A 26,796-nucleotide genomic window follows, 5' to 3' on the forward strand; every position below is an offset into this window, starting at 1 on the left:
CTGCAGCGTGGTGCCCGGTGTGCGTCCACCTGGAGTCCGTTAGGCCAAACCCAGTCCGGACCTGCTGATGATGATGATGATGATGGTGATGCCTGTAATATATTCAATACACCTGACTTCCGCCTTGAGGACATCTTATAACCTTAAACTGATGAAATGCACTTATTGTAAGTCGTTTTGGGATAAAAGCGTCAGCCAAATAACATGTAATGCAATCTAATGAAAGTATCATTTCTATCGTCACATTAATAAATATTTGTTTTTAATCCAAATTGCTCAAGAATTTTTTTTTTTTTTAAAGTTTCGTTTCAGTGAGACCAACTCGGTTTGATGCGAAACTGCAATCAAACCCTCATTACGTCTCAGTGACGCCAGTCAAAGGTCTAAAACCTGTTGGGCATATTTACCCTCATTTATGTGGGGAAATGAAGCAGGCCAAGAAGGAGCGGCCTTCATCACACTCAGGCAAACACTCTTTATCTGCATATCTCTGCATTCAGGTTTTGACTGATGAAATGACTTGTGGGGGCCGAATTACTGTATTTTAAGACGTTTCTGCATCATTTAATTCAACATCGAACGAGACTAAAAAATCAGACCTTCGTGTAAAAAAATAAAACAATACTTTTGCTGTTGCTTTCCAAAACACAAGACACACGTGGGATCGTATCCTCTAGCACAGCATTCATCCTAAATCACATTCACCAGTAGCAGCATCATCACGTGGTACTTTTAACGGGATTCTTTGGATCTGACCTTGTTCCAGACTGCTCCAGTCACCCAACCGCTTTGTCTCGGGGTCCTCGTGGACATCAGCGGGTGGAAATGTGAACCTCTAGTCGGGACCCTGTAGCTCTTTATTGTGCACACGTGGTGGCCGCTGCTTTGTGCCGTGATGCATCGTGCTCTTTGTTGATCCAACATTTGAGATGTCCCGTGGTTTTACGGGAAGTGGAAGATGGTTCTTTTAAAGATTGTTTTGACAAAATAAACTTGACCCGCCTCGAGTTTCAGGAGACACTTTTTTTTAAACTGATTTTATGGGACTGTCATTTGATGGTCTTCTCTACTGACAGGAATAATAAAACAGACCGCAGTTTCGATTAATCAAGAGTCCCACCCATTGAATGTTGGTCTTTTTTCAAGAGGAATATTTAACTTTAGGCATCTTCATTGAAGTCACTTTTATTATAGCGTTTTCTTAAAGTGACCCAGTGAGCATTTCTTGGTTGAAAAGACGTCTATGTTTAGACCGCATATCAACGTGATTTTTAATACGGTAAAATGTCGTCCTCTACTTTGTGCTATAGCATTATTTTATAGGTTTAAAAAGAAATGACGTCCACATTTGTACGTTTACCTCAGATATTAAAAATCACGTTGAAAAACACTTTTCCTATACAAAACAGAATCAAAAATAAAATATTTTTTGCAGCAACATGAACCAGTTATTTTAGAATTTTGTCAAAGAATCATTGGCACTTCATTTTCAGATTCTGTAACAAGATCTGGTTCTGAGTCACTTGAATCGTGATCGTAGACCTGAAATCAGCTCCGTCTCCCTCATCGTCACTTCAATGATTCAGAATGCACAGAACACCTCAGATTCCTCTAGTCAACATGTTCATTCTATTCAAATTCAAATCATTTTATTTTGTTCAACCCAAAATGAAAAATAAGCCTGAGGGAGCTTTACAGTCTGTAAACACGCAGCATCCCAAAACCATCACATGGGCACAGATAAAACTCCCTTCAACTGGACAAAACCTAAAGGAGGACAGCAGAGGAGTGGGTGTGTACAGAGAGAACAACTTAAAGATGTACAGAACGTTCAATTCCTACGACATAAATTATTCAAATATTCAGAGTAGTACACCAGGTGTAAGGCAGGACAACTGCAGGGACAAACTCCATCAGATGTAACCTCCATCAGGTGTAACCTCCATCCGCAGGAACCTGTGAGGAGGGATGAATAAAGACTTTGGGGAAAATGCAAAGTGTGTAACTTGGGTTTATGACAGTAATAAAAAAGTTTAATAATGATAACAGCAGCAGGTGTTTTAGAACCCGTGTGTATAGATAGTTTACTTATGACATAAACAAGATAACAATTCATCTGCAACTTATGGCAATTCTGGAGTAACATTTCCAGGTATATTATACAGTATCATACTTTACAATGTCGCTTTAACCATGCAGTAACTTACAATGTGTTGGCTTGTTTACAGGCCACAACTTGTTGAATTCAGCTGTGATCAGTGTTTAGGCTGCGTTGCTTTAAAAACATGTATTTTCTACATGAAATGGGAACGGCAATACTATGATATGGGTACAGCAACAACCTAACGCATAAGCAACACCAAACACACGGAAAACACTCTGAGGTTTACTTGTGGTCCAGTTCATGTTGAACGCTAGCATGCTCCGAGCTAGCATGCTCCAAGCTAGCATGCTAACTAGCAAACTGTCTGCAGCTAACGCTAACTAGCTTACCAAAACAACAGTCTTTCCCGTATCGAGTGGTCCGCACAAGTAAAATAACTGGTTCGAGGTGTTCTTCATTCAAACGCTCACGTACTTACAGAGTATTGGGGCCGGTAGCCGTAGTTGTATCAGCCCGTTCACGTCGCTCTGCTCCCGGACACACTTCCCCTCGCGCTGCACCCGGTGGAAGAACTTGCGCATGCGCGTTACAGATGTGATCAGAGTCGCGTGTTTTCAACTAATGTTTGAAACGGCCCGCATTATTTTGTCCTTAAAGCATATTGTTAACGACACACACTCTGTATTTCCATATTCATGACGTTTTAAGAAAAAATCTTAAATGCGTTGAAATCACGTCTTTGCGTAGACCAAATTTCGCCGACCGGTTCATTCATTATCAGAGGTGTGGACTCGAGTCATGTGACTTGGACTCGAGTCAGACTCGAGTCATGAATTTGATGACTTGAGACTCGACTCGACAAAAGAAGACTTGCTACTTCCCATGAAAACTGGGGGAAAACATTTTCACACCACCGCGCCGCTCTGTTTATCTGCATCTGTCAAAAAAATGTGCGCCACCTGTATGCAGAGAGCGTGCGGTGCCTGCACGACATCCAATCACTGCAGTCCATTTGACCGTATCAACGAGACAGCTCGTTCATGGTTACAAATATCGGGATTTTTGAACCCGGATTCAGACTCCGATGGAAATCCTCGCCAACATTATGTCAACGTGCGTTTTAAAGTAGTGTAATGAGCTGAGTTAATGTTATTAGTTAATCAGTTATGCAGATGTTGCATGTGTTCACGTTATGCTCTGTTACCAGCTGTAGTTACGCGAGACAACCCGAGTTTTGGGGGGCCGTGTATGCGGAAGTGTTCGTTCGGCGTGGTGACGGCCAACAGTGACTGAAGTTGAGTTGTTTTATATAAATAAAGCCAGTCATCGCCTCCTTATTTACGCTGCAGCATTGGGGTGAGCGTTACAGCACTATAACACAGTCACAGTCGATCCACCATTACCCTTCCCTTCGTAGTCTAGGTCTGTGAGGCAGCGCACCATCACCCAGGGTTCCCCGTCCCCACTATAATAAAAGGACTCGAAATTACTCGAAACTAAAATGGTACGACTTGTGACTCGACTTGAGACTTGTTGGCTGTGACTTGTGACTCGACTTGAATCGGGACTCGAGGGCAATTACTTGAGACTTGCTTGTGACTTGCCTAACAGTGACTTGTTCCCACCTCTGTTCATTATTATGATAATCTTGATGATATTATCATCGTCTCTCTTTCAACCTTACGTTACAACATGACACTTAATCGAGAAATATACCCGTTTCTAGCACGTTGATGTCTCACGCACGTTTTGGCCGGTTAAAAATACGTTGAAATGAGATCTTAGACCTTCAGACCTCATTTGAACCCGATTTCAACCATATTTTAACGTTGAAATTACGTCTTGTGCTCAGTGGGGATCAAAGTTTGTGGATTTGTGACATTCACTTTTTCATTCGGATATAGAATCAATGGTGGAATTCGTCACGGAAGAACATCTTGGTTCCCTTTAACTGGAAACTACCCACGGTGGTATTTCGGCATCAAACAGAACACTTTTCCCATTGCACAGGTCACGTGTGCTCTTTATTTTGGAAAGTCACGACTGGCCGCAGGTCAGTTTGAGCTTGTCGTCAGTGACTCAGCACCAAAACCCCCTAAAACTACATTCGTGTTCTATTTTATTTTTTATCTTTGTATTCTTACCTAATGCACTTTTTCACAATTGAAATGTCATCTGGTGACTAAACAGATGCGCATAACCTTGACGGAAGTTAAATGAAAGCAATCCCTTAAAACCACTGACCTCATGTTTCACACATGCGGATAAACAAGTGAACTTGAAATACATTCACTTTTTATTCTGAGACGTATCAAAGTGCGTTTTTTAAAGAGGGTAAAGGACTGAAATGTTCAAACACCACTGAACTACAGAACTAGCTGTTAAAGGAAGTGATTTGTGCTTCGTCCACTTCATTGATTGCTCAAAAAGCCGCACCTTTGTCAGGAAACGGGAGGAAGCCCCTCCCCCCCCTCCTCCATTAACCCCACCTGTGGAGCTGTGACCTTACCTGATTTATATCCCTCCGCAGGGATTAAACTCATGCAGACGAGCAGAGACACCAGACGGAGGACACGGAACCCGCTCACCTGTAACGCCCCACAGCTCAGGTGAGTCTCTCGGGATCAGAACGTCATTTATTAGCGCCTCATTTTTAGTAATTTTCCCCCCTTTTTTATTTAATTTATTCATTGTTTTTTAAAAATTTGATTGGTGCAGATTTAGTATTCAGTGACATCTCTTCAGTGACGCACATTGTATATTTGCAGTAATAAAATTCTTTTAATTGTTTTATTGAAATGATCATGTGACTGGCTCCACGAGTGATTTGAGGTTCTCCGACGTCATCTCTGTCCTGTCCTTCTTCATTTAGTTGTTTAGCTTCGTTTAGAAAGATGGAACGTGGATTCATCGTGTTGGTCGCAGCGCTGGTGCTTCATGCGTCACCGGCTGTCCAAGGAACGGCTCATTTGTCGTTTGCCAACGGCACACAGGTTGGACACCTTTCACTTTATGCCCCTGCGTGGGACTTTGGCAATTTAAACAATTTGTTGAAGGGCCAGATTCCAAATAACTTTTTTTTTTTTATTTAAATATTTAGGGTGCAAATAATTCCAAGTAAATGTTGCCTTTTTATCTTTGGATTTCCAAGAATTTTATGTGCTGCTTTTTTTTTTTTTTTTTTTTTTTTTTTGAGTAATCCCACCCATCCCACCTTCAATACGAATATTCTGTTTCTCAGACATTGTCTTGTAGTCCTTAACTTGGGACCAGAATCCTAAACTCTGGATCCTACACTTCCCATCATGCACCTGACACACTAAAAGAGGGTCAAACTGTTCACAAATGACCAAACCTCTTCATGACACTCATTTGGACCAACGAGAGTCCGTGCTCATTTGTGTGTGTGTGTGTGTGGTCCACCAGGTAAACATCACCCGGGCCGGTTGTGGAACTGCCAAATTGTGTGTGGAGACGCCAAAAAGCTGCGACCCGGCGGGAAATGGCTCCTGCCTGTTTGTGTCCGTGGTGGCCAGCAACGCCGTGGCCCCCAGCGGCGCCAACCTGTCCATCCAGCTGCAGGGCGAGTCCGGGGGTTACGTCGCACTGGGCCTGTCTGTGAATAGCGGAGAGGTAACTAACACACTTTCTGGCAATTAAAAAAAAAAAAAAAAATTATATATACATATATTTTTTAAGGGGCCTTCATTTGTATGCAACGCCCTCTAGTCCTGTTCGCAGCAGGACCCAAAACGACCTGATGGATATGACCATAATGTTATTTACTTGACCCAATATTTGGATATGGACCGCCTGGGTTGTCAAACAGCCGTCGGACTGAAGGCTGTAAAGAACATTATGACAACATGATGTGCCCTTTGTCGTTTCGGCTCCATTTCTGTTTGCCTTCAGTCGGTAATATTTGCCAACGGGGTGTTTAGCGGCTGCTATTAAGCACAGAGAAACGATAAAGCGGTGTCTTGTTACTCAATATGAAAGGAACATTTCTTTAATGTAATGAATGTCTTCACTGCAACAACTCTAAATGTTTTGACCTTGGATGACTCCAAACATCGACTAAGGAAGCGGGTGCAAAAATAATTGCTAAATAATGACGCTCGGGAACCAGACGGACGAGTTGGACACCTTTCAGGGACGATAGCATCAATTCCCAGCCTTTGATACACCAACAGTTTGCGTTATTTTATTTTTCTTGCCCTCAGGCTACCACCTTGCTGTTCGTCTGTGCTGCAAACGGGACGTCAGGGTTCTTCTTCAGTACTGTGACCAGAAACATCTCCAACGCTGCTCTCACACCGAATGAGAGGGTGAGGCCTCCTGGACAACCAAACCTCTAATGCGGTTTCATGCGTTTGTTTTTGTACTGCTTAAGGTGAAATTTGATATTTAAACTTTATTGAATATTTGTGTTTGTCGATCCTCGTTCCAGCGGCTCAAATCTCACACGCCGCCTTTTTCCAAAACGTCCCCTCAGTCTTATTGGACCTCCTCCATAACCCAACTTTGCGTTTCACAACCTTTGCCAGATTGTGTCAAACATCCGCGGCAGAGTGAACGGAAGCCGCATCGCGTGCGAGTTCGACATCCCGAACGTGAACGCCACCACCATCGGCGCCAGCACCGTCAGCACCAGAAGCGCCGCGGCCACCTCCTTCAACCTGCTGCTGGGCACCGGGCCGGTGACCGGGGGGGGTAAGTGGACCGCGAGACGTCGGCCGTTGATTTTTGGATAAAGGAGTTGCACAGTCTGTTGACCCCCCCCCCCCCCCCCGCATCGTTGCTCAGGTGCTCTGGGCACCTTCAACGAAACACTGAGAAGCGGTGTCCTGAACCTCTCCGACCCGGCCGCGACCCCGACCCCCGCCGCGACCCCGACCCCCTCCAGCGGCACCCCGGCGGTCCAGCCGCACGGTAAACGAGCACTTTGGGATCGATCCCGCTGATTGATAAAAGCCCTGCGTGTTCCCTGTGGAAGAGGTGACGTCACTAATGAGTTTCCTGTGCCTTTCCTCCCCAGCTGCGCTCCAGATGCTGATCGTCCTCTCTGCGTCGGCCGTGCTGAGCGGGAGAAGTTAAATGAAGACCAAGTGCTAATGTATAAAATGTTTTTACTGTACGAAGACTGGTGTCTGTTTATACTTTATGCTGAAACTCACTGTGATCATTTTCTGACTTTCCTCCTAAACAGTCTGGCACCTAAAATCTGTTTCTGCAAATTGAAGTACTTTGGTTTGTTTCTGACTGTTAAACCTCCAGGTGTTTTATTATATGTGAAATGTACTTGGATAAATGAATAAAGTTGTAACCGTTTGTTGGCATCACTTTTATTTAATTCAGATTTTAATAATAAATGGATACATTGACTAAAACCACAACATTGTACTTGGTGGCTCTTGTCTATAACAAGTTGTGGAACCGCAGTTACTGTAAGTAGACTTGGGTCAATGTCATTTTCTTCCCAGCAGTTGCTATTTAATATCCAAAGATCTTAAACATGTTGCCACTTAAATTTACTGCGAATTAAGACTACACTGAAAAAAGGGAGACTGGTCACCTGTTAGATTTATCAAATGATATCTAGTATATTTTACTAAAGGGTTTTATGTTCTTAAGTAAAACGTGATAGCATTGTGTAGACTGCACATTATATGCAGAAAGCGTGCACGAACATATTTAGCTCATGTTGGGATAAAGTAAGTCAATCAAGTGAATACCAGTTCTCATTTTATCTCGCGATATTCACGCACCCGAATGCATTTCGGGAAGAAGAAAGAAAATTCCGCGCTCTTTTCAACGTTCACTGGCAACTTCCAGCTCAACTCGCCCTGGGTCTATTCCACCATCGATCTATTCCACCCCCTCAGCTCAACTTTGTAAGTATGCTTTGCTATAATAGCCTGCTGGTAACAGCAATTAAATAATGTGGGACCACCATTTTCGAAGAGCAAAGAAAAAAGCAGATTTTACAAGATGAAAGTGAGACTAATGCGGGGACCGCTTTGGTCGCTTGTTAAGCACCTGCAACAAACGGTTGCGTAGCTCAGAAACTTTACCAGTTAGAAAACACTCGTTACCATAAGACAGAAACAGACGTGCATCATGTAAGTTAGACAGAATATGCTACAATAATAATTCTACGAGTCAGAGGTTTGTTGCAGCCAAACTGAAATTGGTGATTTTTGGAACAAGGTTTTGGTGAATTTTATTTAGTTTTTGTCGAATTTGAATGAAGTGTGTTTTAACCATAGAAATAATAGAGAGTAGACGCCCTTCGACCGCTAACATTACTGCCTACTGGCGCGGACGATCAGTGGGGCCGCCATCTTAGACCGATCACCCGCTCGAGCTGTGACTGTGAGCTGTGTAATGAGCTGTCAGCGCATTTAATTAATCACACGAACTGAATACCGAACTGATTTTCACACAGGTTTTTTTTTTTCTGCAAAGGTCATACATGTAGCTATGATACAGGACCAGTGCCGGCGCTCCGCACACGCACATCACGCGCTGCGCGTAGGGCACCAAGTGCCTGGGGGGGCACCAAAAAATCTGGGACGTGAAAAATCATCACAGTAGGCTACTAGTATAAATAACAAATAAAATATGTCTAAAGCATGCTAATATGCAAAATCAATACAAAGTCAAAAAGTAATAGGCCTAGACCAAATTAGTGGAGAAAAAGGGGAACCTCCTGTGCGGCCCCCCCTCCCCCCACCTCCCAGTGGTCTGTTCCATTATGCCTCAAATCTCAAATGTGGCAGACAGCTTTGAAATGGCTTCGAAAAGGCATCAAGAGTCGGGGGCGGAAAAAAGAGACAGCGGGATGATGCTCGCGTCTCTCTCAGCTAAGACAATGTTTTAAATCAGGGGTCCCCAAACTTTGTCTCGTGAGGACCGTTACTAGCGGTCACTCGCTAGTAACGGTCTCGCGCTCATAATGTCCGCACGGACCGCCGTGGGCCGTATTCGGTACTCGTCCGCGGGCCGCCCAAAGTTTCTGTTACCGTTACCGTTTCTGTTATCATTTGTTTTTTATGTTATCATTTAAGTTTTTGCATAACAATCAGCTTCAAGAGGTATATCCCAATCTATGGATTGCTTCGTATTGCACTGACTCTCCCTGTCACAGTTACATCTGCTGAGCGAAGCTTTTCAAAGCTCAAACTAATCAAAACGTACCTGCGCTCATCAATGGGGCAGGAACGTTTAAGTGGTCTCGCTGTCATCAGCATCAATGGGGACGTGGCTCAGAAACTGTCATATGACCTGAGAGCTGATTTTGCAGCTAGGAAATGCAGGCGTGTGCCTCTGTAGGGCCTTTGACAACTGATGGTAGTGACAATGTTTGTAATATTGTTCTATCGGATAGCAGAATGGTCTCTTCAAAACTGGGAACATAATCCCCGAAAAGGGGGGGAGGGGGTAAACGGGGACATTTTGACTATCAATCTGAAGGATCCCAGTGCACAGTGCTTGGCATCTTAACTGCTGCCACGCAACGTAACTAGGAGTATGACCTTTTAAGTTGTATGGTACATTTTGAGTAAGTTTAACCTTTTAGAAAAGACAAAGGGTCACTTAATCTACAAAATGTGTTTTTAAATGGTTCTTAGCTGTTCATCTTAAACAAGAAGGAAGAGTTTAACTTGAAAGGCTTATGATTTAACGTTAACATATAGTCTAGTTTTTAATTATTTCATGGTAACATTAGTTTATGTTCTTGCTCTTTGTTGTTGCAGATGGACACTAAGCTCACACTCTGTACATGTCATGTGGAGTCAGCTCTTTCACTGTGGGCTCATGTTTGTGTGGTGAGTAATGTTTACATTTTTTGCATCATCTCCCAGTGGCCTGTGGTAGGGCTGTCGGTGTGAAGGAATTTCCCTTGTGGTAATTTTGAGTGGCTCAATAGCGCGATATTCGGTATTACCGCCATTTATTTGTTGCTATATAAATAGGTGTTATGATGTGGTCAACATACACAAAAACAATGTAACCGAAACTAAACAGCGTCTCTGCGCATTGAAAGACTGTCACTCAGCGCGCAGTTACATTGTTACCCCAACGGACTGTCTTTGAGTGAGTCATTAAACCGTTCATTTAACGAAAACGTTCAAAAAATCTGATTCCTTAAATGATAGATGTAATGAAACAAGGTGTTAATTATTTTTTAAACTTTGAGCTCCACTTTTCAAGGCTCGGCTGGCCAGCAATTCTTCACTTTTGGGCAAAGCTGAAGCAATGCTTCACTTAATAGAGACCAATGGCATTGATTCAATGCTCTTAAATTGGTCTATGTTAAGGTTATTATCATTAATGAAAACTATCCAAATAATGATAACTAGGTGTGAAAAAATTATAGTTAACTGAAATCAAAATTAGTCCTTACAAAAAAAAAAAAAGATAATTGTTTGCTTGCAAAACTAACAAAAATAAACTAAAATTATAAAGTAATGTCTTTAGTTTTTGTCTTTGACAATTTATTTTATAGGGCCTGCATAAGACTAATATTTCGGGTTGAAATTAAATCTCTTCAAATTTCTTAGCTGTGCCCGTTATAGTCCATGCCCCTCGCCTGGCATCTTGGCGGCGAAAGTCGGGAGAAAGCTACAGAGTCCCATAATACATAGAAAGATTAAACTTGCACTGAAACTAATACAATTTAACTAAAACTTAAAATAAACAACCAAACTCACTTTAAAACAAATTAAAACTAGAAATTGCAAAACTATAATAACCTTGGTCTATATGTTTTTATGTCTTTGATGTCTTTCCTCCTTAGCATGGTGTTTGACAAACTTGCATACTTGCACATTTGATCTCAACAGTTTACTCTTTCAGATGACAAACGTATTGTTCTTTTTCTTAACAGACAGTGCAGTAAGACCATGACAGCGATTCTCAGAGTAATCCTGGGGCCAGACAGCTGTCAGAGGGTGGTGTTTCCTTCTGGTCTACCTTCAACTGTAACTGACCTAGAGACTGAGATAAAGACTAGGGCTGTCAAATGATTAAAAATTTTAATCAAATTAATCAGAATTTTCAGTGGATTAATCATGATTAATCACACCTGAATCCTAACCATTTTTTCTTTCTGAAATGCATACTAAAGATAAATAACAGGACACAGATACATAATTATCATTATTATCATCATTATTATTTTTTACATAAATACATGTTATTGATATTTGATTTTTTAATTCATTTCAGAAAATAATCAAAGCAATGTTATTTGATAAGTCACAGACTGATTTCCCTGCATGGCTCTAGAAGGGTCTCGAGCCTCTGCAGTTTATCCCACTCTGCTGTGAGTTTGTGCTCCTGCGGGCTGCGATGACCAGACATGACCAGACATGTCAACCCTCCCGATGTTTCAAAGCCCCTCCCGAAAATCTCCCGGACCGACCTTTCTCCCGATTTCCACCCAAACAACAATATTGCTGCACCACCCGTCACTGGGCGCGCCGTTTCAGACCGAACAATAATAAAAGTTACACCTTGAAGTTGAGCGCGGCGATTAGAACGACTGGCGCTGCAAAGAAATCCGCTACCACCCCCCATTTCAGTGTGAAATATTCCCATACCTGGGAGGATTTAGATCGCATTGGCTTCCCTTCCTCCGCATGTTTCAGAACAGTATTACGGGTCTCTCCGATGGTCCTCTACCTCAGCGCTGCTCTTAGCCAAGCTCTGCTGGGCGGAGCTTTTTTTCTCTGTTTTGCTGCGCGAGAACGGGGAGGGGGGGGGGGGGTGCGGGTCTCTGGCGCAAACGACTTGCTGAACCTGACGTCCTGACATATGCCTGCAGGTGGCAGTAATGTGTTGTATAGGATGAAGTGCATTCCCTAGAGGAAGAGGCACTTTACTGACCTGAATAATTTGTCACACTGCGCATGCGTGAAATGCGTCAAAAAAATTGACGTAATTAACAACAAACAGCTGATTAACGCCGTTAACGCGCTATTTTTGACAGCCCTAATAAAGACTCAATGTAAAATAACACAATCCTTTCGACTGCAGTTTATGGATACACTTTTTGGCAACGACTTCATGAACCTCACTTCTGTGGAAGAAGTACAAGACAAAGCTACAGTCAAGGTCATATACACATCCTGCAGTCTTGATTACTGTACAGTACACCAGGCACATTAGGATTTTACCATTCCATTGTTTTGCTCTGTTAATATAGCATTGTTCCAAAACCTTAAGCTTCCCCCAGTACATTTAAGGTGTTTTTTCTTGTAGTTTTTTTATAGATGCAGATGCATTTTGAAAAAGCTCTGACATGTTTTAGCCAAACTAAGCTACATCTGGAAAGAAGCGCATTATTCTTAGTTTGATTAGCCCATGACTGTTGTTATACTTTTTTGGGGCTCTTAGCTACAGTATGCAGTACACCCCAGGAAGCAGTGTTGAGGCCTGGTTTTAGTACCACCAAGTTTTACAGTTTTGATTACTGTCCAGAACTAGGCACATTTTACTAGTCAACGTGTTAATATATATCTTGCATTGTTAACAAGTCTTGACATCCCCATGTCACATTATGATGAACTTTTAATTTTGGAAACTCAGTGCCATTTTTTTTCTAGCCACACCTGTGCAGTACATTCATTTGTTGAATAAAATATCAGAATTGAACAGACTTATAGTTTTTAATGAAAATATATTGTTAATGTTTACAATAGTAAAGTGAAATGTCAACAATACATTTGATAATTGTTTATTTCTTTACTAATTTGTTTGTGAAGTCATTCAGGTCATGGTTATCCAAGAAAGGTTGAAATCAATGGCAACTGGACTGGCTAAGGTTTCTTGAAGACGTTTTACTTCTCATCCAAGAGGCTTCTTCAGTTGTGGCTGAATGGTAGTTGTTCAGTCAGAACTAAATAAGCCTCTCAGATGAGAAGCGAAACCCCTTCAAGAAACCTTAACCAGTCCAGTTGCCCTTGATTTCAACTTTCCTTGTTGAAATCAAGGGCATAAATAAACTGTAATTTATTTTATTAATACATATAGATTTAGAACATAGAAATTACAATTTAACTTGATGTAAAAAGAATATTTACAATAATCACATTCCATTAACTTTATATCAATATAAAGTACTTGTGTTGATTGAACGTGAATAGTCTGTGTTGATTGAACGTGAATAGTTTGTGTTGATTGAACGTGAATAGTTTGTGTTGATTGAACGTGAATAGTTTGTGTTGATTGAACGTGAATAGTTTATGTTGATTGAACGTGAATAGTCTGTGTTGATGGAACACAATTGTGTTAGTGGCTACCAAAGCAAACAATTTGTGTGCAACCGATGTCCACTATTCAATTGAGTAAATCCAATGAATTATTTTTTTCAGTGTAGTTGAAATAATTCCTTGCTTCATTAGTATGGTGGTTTCGCCGTTGTTCATCCCATTTACAATAAACAGTAACTTGATACCTCTAGTTTGAACTTTCCCATTAAAACTGCAGGCGCTCCACCCACTATGAAACTGGCAATGAACTGACACATCTTGCTAAACAAGTTTTGGCTCTTAAAGTTGTAAAACTACTTGTTGAAATGCATTGGTCTCTTCAGCTAATTGGCACAATGTAAACTACCTTTGCTTAATCTTCCCCAAAACACTTGCTCTGTAGTTAAAAAAAAAAGAGTTGATTCCATTTTAATATTTTATTGCAATTTATTCCTTTACGGTTATGAATATAAAAAAACTAGACCTTAACAGACAGACTCACCAATGAGGAAATGAACCTAAAACCGGTCCTTCGAGCTTTTGTCTCTGAGGACATTCAGCTTCGTGCTTCCGTCCTCGAGGGCGAGCGACGACACAGTAAAAACACGTACGGAAACCCACAGCAACACGGGACAAAAACAGAAATTAGCTCAAGGGACAACAGTGTGTGTGTGTGTGCACCATGCGAGTGTGTGTTTGCTCTACAACACAAGTGTTAAAACAGGAGTCCGAGTTCCTACTGGAAGCTGTGTGTGTGTGTGTGTGTGTGTGTGTGTGTGTGTGTGGTCATGCGTGGGCGGGGTCCCGCCTTGACATCTTATAACCTTAAACTGATGAAATGCACTTATTGTAAGTCGTTTTGGGATAAAAGCGTCAGCCAAAAACATGTAATGCAATCTAATGAAAGTATCATTTCTATCGTCACATTAATAAATATTTGTTTTTAATCCAAATTGCTCAAGAAAATGTTATGGATTTAAAAAATAGTTTCGTTTCAGTGAGACCAACTCGGTTTGATGCGAAACTGCAATCAAACCCTCATTACGTCTCAGTGACGTCAGTCAAAGGTCTAAAACCTGTTGGGCATATTTACCCTCATACATGTGGGGAAATGAAGCAGGCCAAGAAGGAGCGGCCTTCATCACACTCAGGTAAACACTCATTATCTGCATATCTTTGCATTCAGGTTTTGGGGAATTTATCCTCTCTGAGGCAAACACGGAAGGAGTTTTCACGAAGCCGTGTGAGCTTTAACATTGGAGGCCAAGTCTATGAAATGACTTGTGGGGGCCGAATTACTGTATTTTAAGATGTTTCTGCATCATTTAATTCAACATCGAACGAGACTAAAAAATCAGACCTTCGTGTAAAAAATAAAACAATACTTTTGCTGTTGCTTTCCAAAACACAAGACTCGTATCCTCTAGCACAGCATTCATCCTGTCTCGGATTCCTCGTGGACATCAGCGAGTGGAAATGTGAACTCCTAGTCGGGACCCTGTAGCTCTTTATTGTGCACACGTGGTGGCCGCTGCTTTGTGCCGTGATGCATTGTGTGCGATCCAGTCGCGATCTGTGTTTAGGCCGCGTTGCTTTAAAAACATGTGTTTTCTACATGAAATGGGAACGGCAATAATATGATATGAGTACAGCAACAACCTAACGCATAAGCAACACCAAACACACGGAAAACACTCTGTGATGTTTACTTTTGGTCCAGTTCATGTTGAACGCTAGCATGCTAACTAGCAAACTATCTGCGCTAACGCTAACTAGCTTACCAAAAACAACAGTCTTTCCCCGTATCGAGTGGGCAGCACAACTAAAATAACTGGTTATAGTTCCCGGTGTGCTTCATTCAAACACTCACGTACTTACAGAGTATTGGGGCCGGTAGCCGTAGTTGTATCAGCCCGTTCACGTCGCTCTGCTCCCGGTGGAAGCTCTGCAAGCGTCTAAGAACTTGCGCATGCGCGTTACAGATGTGACCAGAGTCGCGTGTTTTCAACTAATGTTTGAAACGGCCCGCATTATTTTGTCCTTAAAGCATATTGTTAACTCATGACGTTTTAAGAAAAAATCTTAAATGCGTTGAAATCACGTCTTTGCGTAGACCAAATTTCGCCGACCGGTTCATTCATCATTATCTTAATGATATTATCGCCTCTCACGTTGATGTTTCACGCACGTTTTGGCCGGTTGAAAATATGTTGAAATGTGGATTTGTGACATTCACTTTTTTATTCGGATATAGAATCAATGGTTTGAATTCGTCACGGAAGAACATCTTGGTTCCCTTTAACTGGAAACTACCCACGGTGGTATTTCGGCATCAAACAGAACACTTTTCCCATTGCACAGGTCACGTGTGCTATTTATTTTGGGAAGTCACGACTGGCCGCAGGTCAGTTTGAGCTTGTCGTCAGTGACTCAGCACCAAAACCCCCTAAAACTACATTTGTGTTCTATTTTATTTTTTATCTTTGTATTCTTACCTAATGCACTTATTCACAATTTAAATGCCATCTGGTGACTAAACAGATGCGCATAACCTTGACGGAAGTTAAATGAAAGCTATCTCTTAAAACCACTGACCTCATGTTTCACACATGCGGATAATCAAGTGAACTTGAAATACATGTTCAAACACCACTGAACTACATAACTAGTTGTTAAAGGAAGTGATTTGTGCTTCGTCCACTTCATTGATTTCTCAAAAAGCCGCACCTTTGTCAGGAAACGGGAGGAAGCCCCTCCCCCCTCCTCCTCCATCAACCCCACCTGTGGAGCTGTGACCTTACCTGATTTATATCCCTCCGCAGGGATTAAACTCATGCAGACGAGCAGGGACACCAGACGGAGGACACGGAACCCGCTCACCTGTAACGCCCCACAGCTCAGGTGAGTCTCTCGGGATCAGAGCGTCATTTATTAGCGCCTCATTTTTAGTAATTTTCCCCCCTTTTTTATTTTATTTATTTGTTGCTTTTTAAAATTTGATTGGTGCAGATTTAGTATTCAGTGACATCTCTTCAGTGACGCACATTGTATATTTGCAGTAATAAAATTCTTTTAATTGTTTTATTGAAATGATCATGTGACTGGCTCCACGAGTGATTTGAGGTTCTCCGACGTTATCTCTGTCCTGTCCTTCTTCATTTAGTTGTTTAGCTTCGTTTAGAAAGATGGAACGTGGATTCATCGTGTTGGTCGCAGCGCTGGTGCTTCATGCGTCACCGGCCGTCCAAGGAACGGCTCATTTGTCGTTTGCCAACGGCACACAGGTTGGACACCTTTCACTTTATGCCCCTGCGTGGGACTCCTCGCGGCTGTGTGACACTTTTGCAATTCTAACAATTTGTTGAAGGGCCAGATTCTAAATAACTTTTTTTTCCAAGTAAACGTAAATGTTGGCTTTTTATCTTTGGATTTCCAAGAATTTTATGTTCGCTGTTTCTCAGACATTGTCTTGTAGTCCTTAACTTGGGACCAGAATCCTAAAGTCTGGATCCTACACTTCCCATCATGCACCTGACACACAAAAAGAGGGTCAAACTGTTCACAAATGACCAAACCTCTTAATGACACTCATTTGGACCATCGAGAGTCCGTGCTCATTTGTGTGTGTGTGTGTGGTCCACCAGGTAAACATCACCCGGGCCGGTTGTGGAACTGCCAAATTGTGCGTGGAGACGCCAAACAGCTGCGACCCCGCGGGAAATGGCTCCTGCCTGTTTGTGTCCGTGGTGGCCAGCAACGCCGTGGCCCCCAGCGGCGCCAACCTGTCCATCCAGCTGCAGGGCGAGTCCGAGGGTTACGTCGCACTGGGCCTGTCTGTGAATAGCGGAGAGGTAACAAACACACTTTCTGGCAATTAAAAAAAAAAAAAAAAAATTATATATACATATATTTTTTAAGGGGCCTTCATTTGTATGCAACGCCCTCTAGTCCTGTTCGCAGCAGGACCTAAAACGACCTGATGGATATGACCATAATGTTATTTACTTGACCCAATATTTGGAAAAGGACCACCTGGGTTGTCAAACAGCCGTCGGACTGAAGGCTGTAAAGAACATTATGACAACATGATGTGCCCTTTGTCGTTTCGGCTCCATTTCTGTTTGCCTTCAGTCGGTAATATTTGCCAACGGGGTGTTTAGCGGCTGCTATTAAGCACAGAGAAACGATAAAGCGGTGTCTTGTTACTCAATATGAAAGGAACATTTCTTTAATGTAATGAATGTCTTCACTGCAACAACTCTAAATGTTTTGACCTTGGATGACTCCAAACATCGACTAAGGAAGCGGGTGCAAAAATAATTGCTAAATAATGACGCTCGGGGACCCGACGGACGAGTTGGACACCTTTCAGGGACGATAGCATCAATTCCCAGCCTTTGATACACCAACAGTTTGCGTTATTTTATTTTTCTTGCCCTCAGGCTACCACCTTGCTGTTCGTCTGTGCTGCAAACGGGACGTCAGGGTTCTTCTTCAGTACTGTGACCAGAAACATCTCCAACGCTGCTGTGCTCATGCCGAATGAGAGGGTGAGGCCTCCTGGACAACCAAACCTCTAATGCGGTTTCATGCGTTTGTTTTTGTACTGCTTAAGGTGAAATTTGATATTTAAACTTTATTGAATATTTGTGTTTGTCGATCCTCGTTCCAGCGGCTCAAATCTCACACGCCGCCTTTTCCAAAACGTCCCCTCAGTCTTATTGGACCTCCTCCATAACCCAACTTTGCGTTTCACAACCTTTGCCAGATTGTGTCAAACATCCGCGGCAGAGTGAACGGAAGCCGCATCGCGTGCGAGTTCGACATCCCGAACGTGAACGCCACCACCATCGGCGCCAGCACCGTCAGCACCAGAAGCGCCGCGGCCACCTCCTTCAACCTGCTGCTGGGCATCGGGCCGGTGACCGGGGGGGGTAAGTGGACCGCGAGACGTCGGCCGTTGATTTTTTGGATAAAGGAGTTTCAGTCTTTTGACCCCACCCCCGCATCGTTGCTCAGGTGTTCTGGGCACCTTCAACCTAACACGGGAAAGCGGTGTCCTGAACCTCGCCGACCCGGCCGCGAACCTGGCCCCCGCCGCGACCCCGACCCCCGCTGCGACCCCTGTCCAAGGAACGGCTCATTTGTCGTTTGCCAACGGCACACAGGTTGGACACCTTTCACTTTATGCCCCTGCGTAGGACTCCTCGCGGCTGTGTCACACTTTTGCAATTTAAACAATTTGTTGAAGGGCCAGATTCTAAATAACTTTTTTTTCCAAGTAAACGTAAATGTTGGCTTTTTATCTTTGGATTTCCAAGAATTTTATGTTCGCTGTTTTTCAGACATTGTCTTGTAGTCTTTAACTTGGGACCAGAATCCTAAACTCTGGATCCTACACTTCCCATCATGCACCTGACACACAAAAAGAGGGTCAAACTGTTCACAAATGACCAAACCTCTTCATGACACTCATTTGGACCATCGAGAGTCCGTGCTCATTTGTGTGTGTGTGTGGTCCACCAGGTAAACATCACCCGGGCCGGTTGTGGAACTGCCAAACTGTGCGTGGAGACGCCAAAAAGCTGCGACCCCGCGGGAAATGGCTCCTGCCTGTTTGTGTCCGTGGTGGCCAGCAACGCCGTGGCCCCCAGCGGCGCCAACCTGTCCATCCAGCTGCAGGGCGAGTCCGAGGGTTACGTCGCACTGGGCCTGTCTGTGAATAGCGGAGAGGTAACAAACACACTTTCTGGCAATTAAAAAAAAAAATATACATATATTTTTTAAGGGGCCTTCATTTGTATGCAACGCCCTCTAATCCTGTTCGCAGCAGGACCCAAAACGACCTGATGGATATGACCATAATGTTATTTACTCGACCCAATATTTGGAAAAGGACCACCTGGGTTGTCAAACAGCCGTCGGACTGAAGGCTGTAAAGAACATTATGACAACATGATGTGCCCTTTGTCGTTTCGGCTCCATTTCTGTTTGCCTTCAGTCGGTAATATTTGCCAACGGGGTGTTTAGCGGCTGCTATTAAGCACAGAGAAACGATAAAGCGGTGTCTTGTTACTCAATATGAAAGGAACATTTCTTTAATGTAATGAATGTCTTCACTGCATCAACTTTAAATGTTTTGACCTTGGATGACTCCAAACATCGACTAAGGAAGCGGGTGCAAAAATAATTGCTAAATAATGACGCTCGGGGACCAGACGGACGAGTTGGACACTTTTCAGGGACGATAGCATCAATTCCCAGCCTTTGATACACCAACAGTTTGCGTTATTTTATTTTTCTTGCCCTCAGGCTACCACCTTGCTGTTCGTCTGTGCTCTAAACGGGACGTCAGGGTTCTTCTTCAGAACTGTGACCAGAAACAACTCCAACGCTGCTGCGCTCATGCCGAATGAGAGGGTGAGGCCTCCTGGACAACCAAACCTCTAATGCGGTTTCATGCGTTTGTTTTTGTACTGCTTAAGGTGAAATTTGATATTTAAACTTTATTGAATATTTGTGTTTGTCGATCCTCGTTCCAGCGGCTCAAATCTCACACGCCGCCTTTTTCCAAAACGTCACCTCCGTCTTATCGGACCTCCTCCATAACCCAACTTTGCCTTTCACAACCTTTGCCAGATTGTGTCAAACATCCGCGGCAGAGTGAACGGAAGCCGCATCGCGTGCGAGTTCGACATCCCGAACGTGAACGCCACCACCATCGGCGCCAGCACCGTCAGCACCAGAAGCGCCGCGGCCACCTCCTTCAACCTGCTGCTGGGCACCGGGCCGGTGACCGGGGGGGGTAAGTGGACCGCGAGACGTCGGCCGTTTTTTTTTTTTTTTGGATAAAGGAGTTGCACAGTCTTTTGACCCCGACCCCCACCCCCGCATCGTTGCTCAGGTAATCTGGGCACCTTCAACCAAACACTGAGAAGCGATGTCCTGAACCTCGCCGACCCGGCCGCCGCGACCCCGACCCCCGCCGCGACCCCGACCCCCACCGCGACCCCGACCCCGACCCCCACCGCGACCCCGACCCCCGCCAGCACCACCAGGCCCAACACCACCAGGCCCAACGCAGCGGTCCAGCCGCACGGTAAACGAGCACTTTGGGATCGATCCCGCTGATTGATAAAAGCCCTGCGTGTTCCCTGTGGAAGAGGTGACGTCACTAATGAGTTTCCTGTGCCTTTCCTCCCCAGCTGCGCTCCAGATGCTGATCGTCCTCTCTGCGTCGGCCGTGCTGAGCGGGAGAAGTTAAATGAAGACCAAGTGCTAATGTATAAAATGTTTTTACTGTACGAAGACTGGTGTCTGTTTATACTTTATGCTGAAACTCACTGTGATCATTTTCTGACTTTCCTCCTAAACAGTCTGGCACCTAAAATCTGTTTCTGCAAATTGAAGTACTTTGGTTTGTTTCTGACTGTTAAACCTCCAGGTGTTTTATTATATGTGAAATGTACTTGGATAAATGAATAAAGTTGTAACCGTTTGTTGGCATCACTTTTATTTAATTCAGATTTTAATAATAAATGGATACATTGACTAAAACCACAACATTGTACTTGGAGGCTCTTGTCTATAACAAGTTGTGGAACCGCAGTTACTGTAAGTAGACTTGGGTCAATGTCATTTTCTTCCCAGCAGTTGCTATTTAATATCCAAAGATCTTAAACATGTTGCCACTTTAATTTACTGCGAATTAAGACTAGTTGAAATAATTCCTTGCTTCATTAGTATGGTGGTTTTGCCGTTGAGATCATCCCATTTACAATAAACAGTAACTTGATACCTCTAGTTTGAACTTTCCCATTAAAACTGCAGGCGCCCCACCCACTATGAAACTGGCAATGAACTGACACGTCTTACTAAACAAGTTTTGGCTCTTAAAGTTGTAAAACTACTTGTTGAAATGCATTGGTCTCTTCAGCTAATTGGCACAATGTAAACTACCTTTGCTTAATCTTCCCCAAAACACTTGCTCTGTAGTTAAAAAAAGTTGATTCCATTTTAATATTTTATTGCAATTTATTCCTTTACGGTTATGAATATAAAAAAAACTAGACCTTAACAGACAGACTCACCAATGAGGAAATAAACAAAACACGGAACCTAAAACCGGTCCTTCGAGCTTTTGTCTCTGAGGACATTCAGCTTCGTGCTTCCGTCCTCGAGGGCGAGCGACGACACAGTAAAAACACGTACGGAAACCCACAGCAACACAGGACAAAAACAGAAATCAGCTCAAGGGACAACAGTGTGTGTGTGTGTGTGTGTGTGTGTGCACCATGCGAGTGTGTGTTTGCTCTACAACACAAGTGTTAAAACAGGAGTCCGAGTTCCTACTGGAAGCTGTGTGTGTGTGTGTGTGGTCATGCGTGGGCGGGGTCCCGCGTCTACGAGTCCTCTTCGCCATTAACACTTTCGATATCGTCGTCTCCTTCCACGTGCTCCCCTTCCTCCTCCTCATCGTCGTCATCTTCCTCCTCCCTCTCTTGACTCTTCACCTGCAGGTTGAAAGAGCGACAGATTTAAGACACTTGGATGACATCATTGGTGGGTTTGTGTGTACCAGCCGACGTTCAGCTCCATGTTGGATTTGAATGAAGCGCTTAAAATGTACCGATCTATTTCAGCATCAGCTTTTATGTCAAAGGGTTTTAAATTGAGACGGTGGAAAAGCAATTGTCCGTTATGCACCAACCGCCAATTCCTTGCATGTCTGACATTTGGCAATAAATGTTTCCGGATGCCTGATCGATGGCGTTGATGCTAAATAGAAACCTCGTCGTCCTCCAGCAGGTCTGCGTCGTCCTCTTCCTCCTCTTCCTCCTCCTCCTCGTCGGAGTCGTTCAGCTCCTGGCACTCCCTGTCTCTCTTCAACGACTCGTCCTTCTTGCTGCTGGTGTGCGGCGGCGACGTCACTTCGCCCGGCTCCGTTTTTATACCTTTAGCTAAAAAAAAAGAAAAAAAGAAGCGAAAGTCAAGATGTGGGCGACGTTGTCCGGAGAAGAGAGCGGGTGGATGCGAGCGGGAGTCAAGAACATACTGTGTTTGGGCCCCCTACCCGACTTCTTGCTGTGGTCCTTCTCCATGCGCTCCAGGCTGTCCAGCAGGTCGTCCACTTTGCTTTTGATTTGGGTCAACTCCCGCTTGATGGTCTGCAGCTCGTCCACCTTCACCGAGGAGGAGGAGAACAGCCCCTCTGCGCAGGCGGAGACAAGGCGCTCCGTCAACGGTGGAATCAAAACATCAACCAAGACGCCAACCAGCGTTTGGATCGACATCATCTGTACGTTGGTTTCCACAACCAGTAAAAAGGTCTCACTTGTCTTGGACGAGGACGTCCTCTGGCCGCTCTTGGAGGACGAGGAGAAGCTGCTCTTTGTCCGCCGGCTGCTTCCTCCGCTCAGGCTGACCCGCGGCCGCTTGGAGGGGATCACGGCCCTCGACAAGGGGGGGGGAGGGGGCGGGGCGGGGACCCGGGACGGGTACGAGTACATTCTGCGGTCAGACATTTATAGACAGTGTTGTAAAAAACGGGTGGCGCGCAACTTCTCACTTTACATTCGACATTCCTGCTGCAAACACAGCATCACGTTTTACTCACCTGTCGTAATAATCTCTTTGGAAGTCATAGTCGAGCTCGAATGAGGAACTGCTGCTACAAAACAAAAGACGTTGATGTCGGGAAACATGCGGAAGTTTCCAGTGTCAGCCGAGGCTTCAGGTTCAATCAGTCGAGCCGGTGAGACTCACCTGTACATGTCTCCGGCGGAGCGCTTGGAGGTTTTTGGCCGGTGTGGTTTGGGTTCTCCGGCCAGGTTGATGTCTGAGGAGGAAACCAGAGACACACACACACGATCTTTAAAAAAAAACAAAAAAAAACAAAAAAACAGGAACTTCTTCTGTGTTGTTCTGAGAAGTCCAGACGTCGAGCGTGTGAAGATATTTGTATACTTGGAAATGTTTGCAACAGTTTGAATTAAAAGAATTCACTTCGTAATAGATTTGAAGATGAAAGTAATAACTTTTCTTTCATGTCACGGTCTTTAACTTTGTAGCCAAAAACGTGTCAGAGCCGCATCTTTGAAGGATTCCCTCATATCGACTTGAGTACAGCACTCAATATCCCTTCATTCATAGTCCCCTCCATCAGGAAAAAGACCCTTACTCTTTAAAACATTAACTTGTTACAGAGGCCCTTCGGCACTAGCGCGTGGCTTTTCTAGGGACGCGTAGCCGTGAAGTCCTTACCGAGTACTTGGCCTACGATCATGCGCCCGTCCTCCCCGCTGACGGCGGTGCGGGCGTTGCGCTCGTTGGCGAACTGGACGAAGGCGAAGCCCTTGTGGACGGAGCAGCCCACGATCTTGCCGTATTTGGAGAAGATGGCCTCGACGTCGGCCTTGGTGACCAGCAGGGTGTTGAGGTTGCCGATGAAGACGCGCGAGTTGAGGGAGCGCGGGTCGTTCTTGTTGGTGATGTTGCTGGCCATCAGGGCGGCGGTGGTGGGGGAACGACTGAGCGGGAAAGACAAACACAAGCCCCGCATTTAGTGACAGAAGAAGTGACATTTACCCCTATGGAGTCTGGGGGTTTTTTTAGTCCTGAACAGTCTAAAAATAACCCGACTAAAAGAGCAAATTTTTGGACTCCCTCACAGAACTTTTTGTAGGATTTGGGGGCTTCTGGAAATGATATTTTCAGCGTTCGGCAAGTCTGACTCTCACTCGGCAGGAGCAGTTAAAGGTCATCATTCAGCTGTGACGGCCCGTTTACGACCACTAGAGGTCCCCGCTTCAGCTTCACTATTATTTTAATCTGCTGCATTTACCCAAGAACATAAAAGGTGTCAGTGAGATGCTGGGAATATGATTCAGCTAAACAAATAAATTCTATTCTTATTTTGCATACAAGTCAACAGTAAACCTGAGCCACATCAGCATGATGTTCATTTGATTCTGATAATGTAGTCTATTTGACAACTGTTTACCTGATGGGAGTGAGGGGGTCAGATTGTCAACTAAATGTATTTAATGGGTCAAACATATTGCTTTAAAAGGGGTTGTGAAAATACTCATGTGCACAAATTTACTCTGAGTTAGACTTGCTTGCTTGTTTTTCCACTTTGACGAACCGAGAACCCAGAGCTAAAGCCAGGGCCTTGTGTGAATTCAATATGGCAAACATGAAAACAGTAGTGGCATCAACAATAACCCCCCCCCCCCCCCCCCCCCGCCCCCCAATGGGGTCCACATTCATCACTCACTCCATAGCGTCTGTGCGCCGGGCTGCCGTTGTCTGTCTGGTATTTGCCGCGGCGGGCTGCGATCAGTTCGGGCTGGTGTCGACCGCCGCGATTTGTACTGAGGTGACAGAAAACACACCTCGGGTCAAGCCGAGCTATCTCGCACCAGGGCCTTACCTGGAGCGTGTACAGTTTAGTGAGGAGCAAACACCAACACGGGCTCGTTTCCGAGTGACCACAAGCCGACCGTAATGCATGCACCAGTGGGGGGGGGGGGGGTAAAAATGAATAAGCCGCTACAAGTGGAAACGACACGCTTCATGGGAACAGTTTAAAAAAAACCTAGACTAAACCGTTAATCATGTGGACAGAAGAGTGCATTGGGATGGCCCTACATGTGTGCGTGTTTGTGTAGACTTTATGACAGACGGGGAGGCCCGTATTTAAAGTTGGTTTTACCAGTCGAGTCGTGTAAAACCTTAAATATATACATTTCATTTTAAAAAGGATGATTTATATTCATTAGCAAAGACATGTTCGAATTTTGACAAAACAGGCAAGACACCCAATCTAAAAGGGTTTTGCCAAAATGTGACTTGTAGTCTAAATAATAGTTTGTCTCATCTATGTCCTCCTTAAACATTGAGGAGTTATACCAGTTGTATTGTGTTGATCAGGTAGGTTGGTATTCATCACTGATTTGATTTTAACCAGATGAAGAACATGATGCAAGTACCAGAATGAGCACAATATCACTTCAGGGAATGAGTTTCAACAGTCACTTTAGAAAAAGGTAGAAGACGGACAGACTTCAACTGAAATGCATAGTTAAGATGTCATAAAAACTAAAAGGGTTTATTATCAAATTCCACCTAATTTGCACCCAAATGTAAAGAATCACACACGGTGCTTGTGTGTGTGCGTGTGCGCCTGCGCCGAGTGGTGAATGTGAAGGCGTCAACAAACAGCCGTAATACTCATTCAGATCAATACACTTTTAATTAGTTAAATGTATTTATAACGTTATGTAACAACTGGGCCAAAAACGGTCGAAAACTTCCAAAATTAGATAAAAACGCGCCCTTCACCAAGGATGTACAAAAACAAGAAGGTCTACGCCACAGCAAAAAAAGAAAAACCCAAAAAACCCGATAGCCAGAAAAGTAAAATCTGTAGAATAATCAAAAGTACCTAAAACCATCCACAACACACCGTCTTCCACCGCGACAGCGCCACCAACAGGTGAAACACAGGCCTTGTGTTAGCATCGGTGGCTCTATAGCGGCTAGCATGGCTAAGGTTAGCCAACCAACAACCGTAAAATATTGCCAACACCGCCCCCCCCCCTCCCTACCCAGACAATTCAGATCAGTTCCTGCTTGCAAAATACAAAACATGCAAAACTCTGTGGGTGGTTGATAAGCTGTAATCGATCCCGGATCGGGGAAAAGCGGGGACTACAAAAAATAGAGGCTGGCCGCTTTGACGCGGTTAGCTAGCGTTAGCTTAGCCAGTGAGCTGGGTGAAAAGCGTGCCAAAAGAGCAGACCAGTGCCGTCAAAAGAAAGTAGACACGATAAAAACACTACAAAACCAAAGCTAGACGAACTGGAGGAAATAGACGAACGCGTGGCGATGGCGCATCCAAAATCATCGCTTTTCTAAAAAGACAAAAAAAAAAAAAAAAGAAAAAGAGCACAAGCGACGCTTGTTTTTGAGGCTGAGCGTCACGGTTAGCTCAGGGTTAGCTTAGCCAGCTAGCCTCGCCAGCACACTAACGTTAGTTACGTTCTGTCCTCTTGCAAAATGTAAAAATTCATCGTTGAGAAAAATCCAAAAAGAAAAGGCAAAGGATAGAAAAATTAAAAAAATGTCTGGAAACAAAATACTCACCGCGACCGTTAAGAGTAAAATGTCTTGCTTTCGGTAAAATCGGTCAAATATGTGACTTTAGGTCGTCCTTTTTTTGCGCACAAGCGAGTCAACCCCCCTGAGCAGCGAGCTAGCTTTCTTCTAACCACCGAGCCAGCTTACGTCACTGGCAATGGCGCAGTACTTGGCGGAGGTGCTCGTTTTGTGTCACAGAGTAGTCTGGACGGGCGGCGAAGGTAAATTACAGGCTGTGCAAGCTACCGACTCTTTCCATTCCGGTGTGACCTGGTAGTAAAAACGCACTCC

General features: G+C 44.1%; 4 protein-coding genes across 9 annotated transcripts in view; 2 read left to right on the forward strand and 2 right to left on the reverse strand.

Annotated features, from left to right (window-relative positions):
* LOC119206994 (uncharacterized) overlaps positions 1-26,796 on the reverse strand; it is a gene marked incomplete at its 5' end in the record, with an annotated part of 242,444 nt that overhangs the window by 71,067 nt on the left and 144,581 nt on the right. The gene's annotated exons all lie outside the window — the stretch shown is intronic.
* On the forward strand, positions 4,589-7,458 carry LOC119207198 (putative ferric-chelate reductase 1). The gene is made up of 7 exons (XM_062557677.1): positions 4,589-4,713; positions 4,977-5,097; positions 5,531-5,737; positions 6,328-6,432; positions 6,652-6,817; positions 6,911-7,036; positions 7,143-7,458. The coding sequence occupies exons 1-7, from the start codon at positions 4,646-4,648 to the stop codon at positions 7,199-7,201; spliced, it is 852 nt and encodes a 283-aa protein (XP_062413661.1). The 5' UTR covers positions 4,589-4,645; the 3' UTR covers positions 7,202-7,458.
* On the forward strand, positions 16,165-20,883 carry LOC134105144 (mucin-5AC-like). 2 transcript variants are annotated; one of them, XM_062557674.1, is made up of 11 exons: positions 16,165-16,263; positions 16,526-16,646; positions 17,007-17,213; positions 17,805-17,912; positions 18,131-18,296; positions 18,382-18,530; positions 18,889-19,095; positions 19,675-19,782; positions 20,002-20,167; positions 20,267-20,461; positions 20,568-20,883. In XM_062557674.1, exons 1-11 carry the CDS (start codon positions 16,196-16,198, stop codon positions 20,624-20,626), a joined length of 1,554 nt encoding a protein of 517 aa, XP_062413658.1. In that variant the 5' UTR covers positions 16,165-16,195; the 3' UTR covers positions 20,627-20,883. The 2 variants fall into 2 exon arrangements, with proteins under 2 accessions (XP_062413658.1, XP_062413659.1); XM_062557675.1 differs by having other exon boundaries at positions 20,002-20,163; positions 20,266-20,461.
* On the reverse strand, positions 21,377-26,666 carry LOC119206921 (heterogeneous nuclear ribonucleoprotein C). 5 transcript variants are annotated; one of them, XM_037457632.2, is made up of 9 exons: positions 26,512-26,666; positions 24,641-24,737; positions 23,626-23,891; positions 23,128-23,200; positions 22,979-23,029; positions 22,697-22,872; positions 22,436-22,573; positions 22,153-22,322; positions 21,377-21,875 (listed from the first exon to the last, which is right to left on the reverse strand). In XM_037457632.2, the coding sequence occupies exons 2-9, from the start codon at positions 24,643-24,645 to the stop codon at positions 21,765-21,767; spliced, it is 990 nt and encodes a 329-aa protein (XP_037313529.2). In that variant the 5' UTR covers positions 24,646-24,737; positions 26,512-26,666; the 3' UTR covers positions 21,377-21,764. The 5 variants fall into 5 exon arrangements, with proteins under 5 accessions (XP_037313529.2, XP_037313522.2, XP_037313525.2 ...); XM_037457625.2 differs by having other exon boundaries at positions 22,418-22,573; XM_037457628.2 differs by having other exon boundaries at positions 22,979-23,032.

Source organism: Pungitius pungitius, chromosome 15, assembly GCF_949316345.1.
Source record: "Pungitius pungitius chromosome 15, fPunPun2.1, whole genome shotgun sequence".
Classification (NCBI taxonomy): domain Eukaryota; kingdom Metazoa; phylum Chordata; class Actinopteri; order Perciformes; family Gasterosteidae; genus Pungitius; species Pungitius pungitius.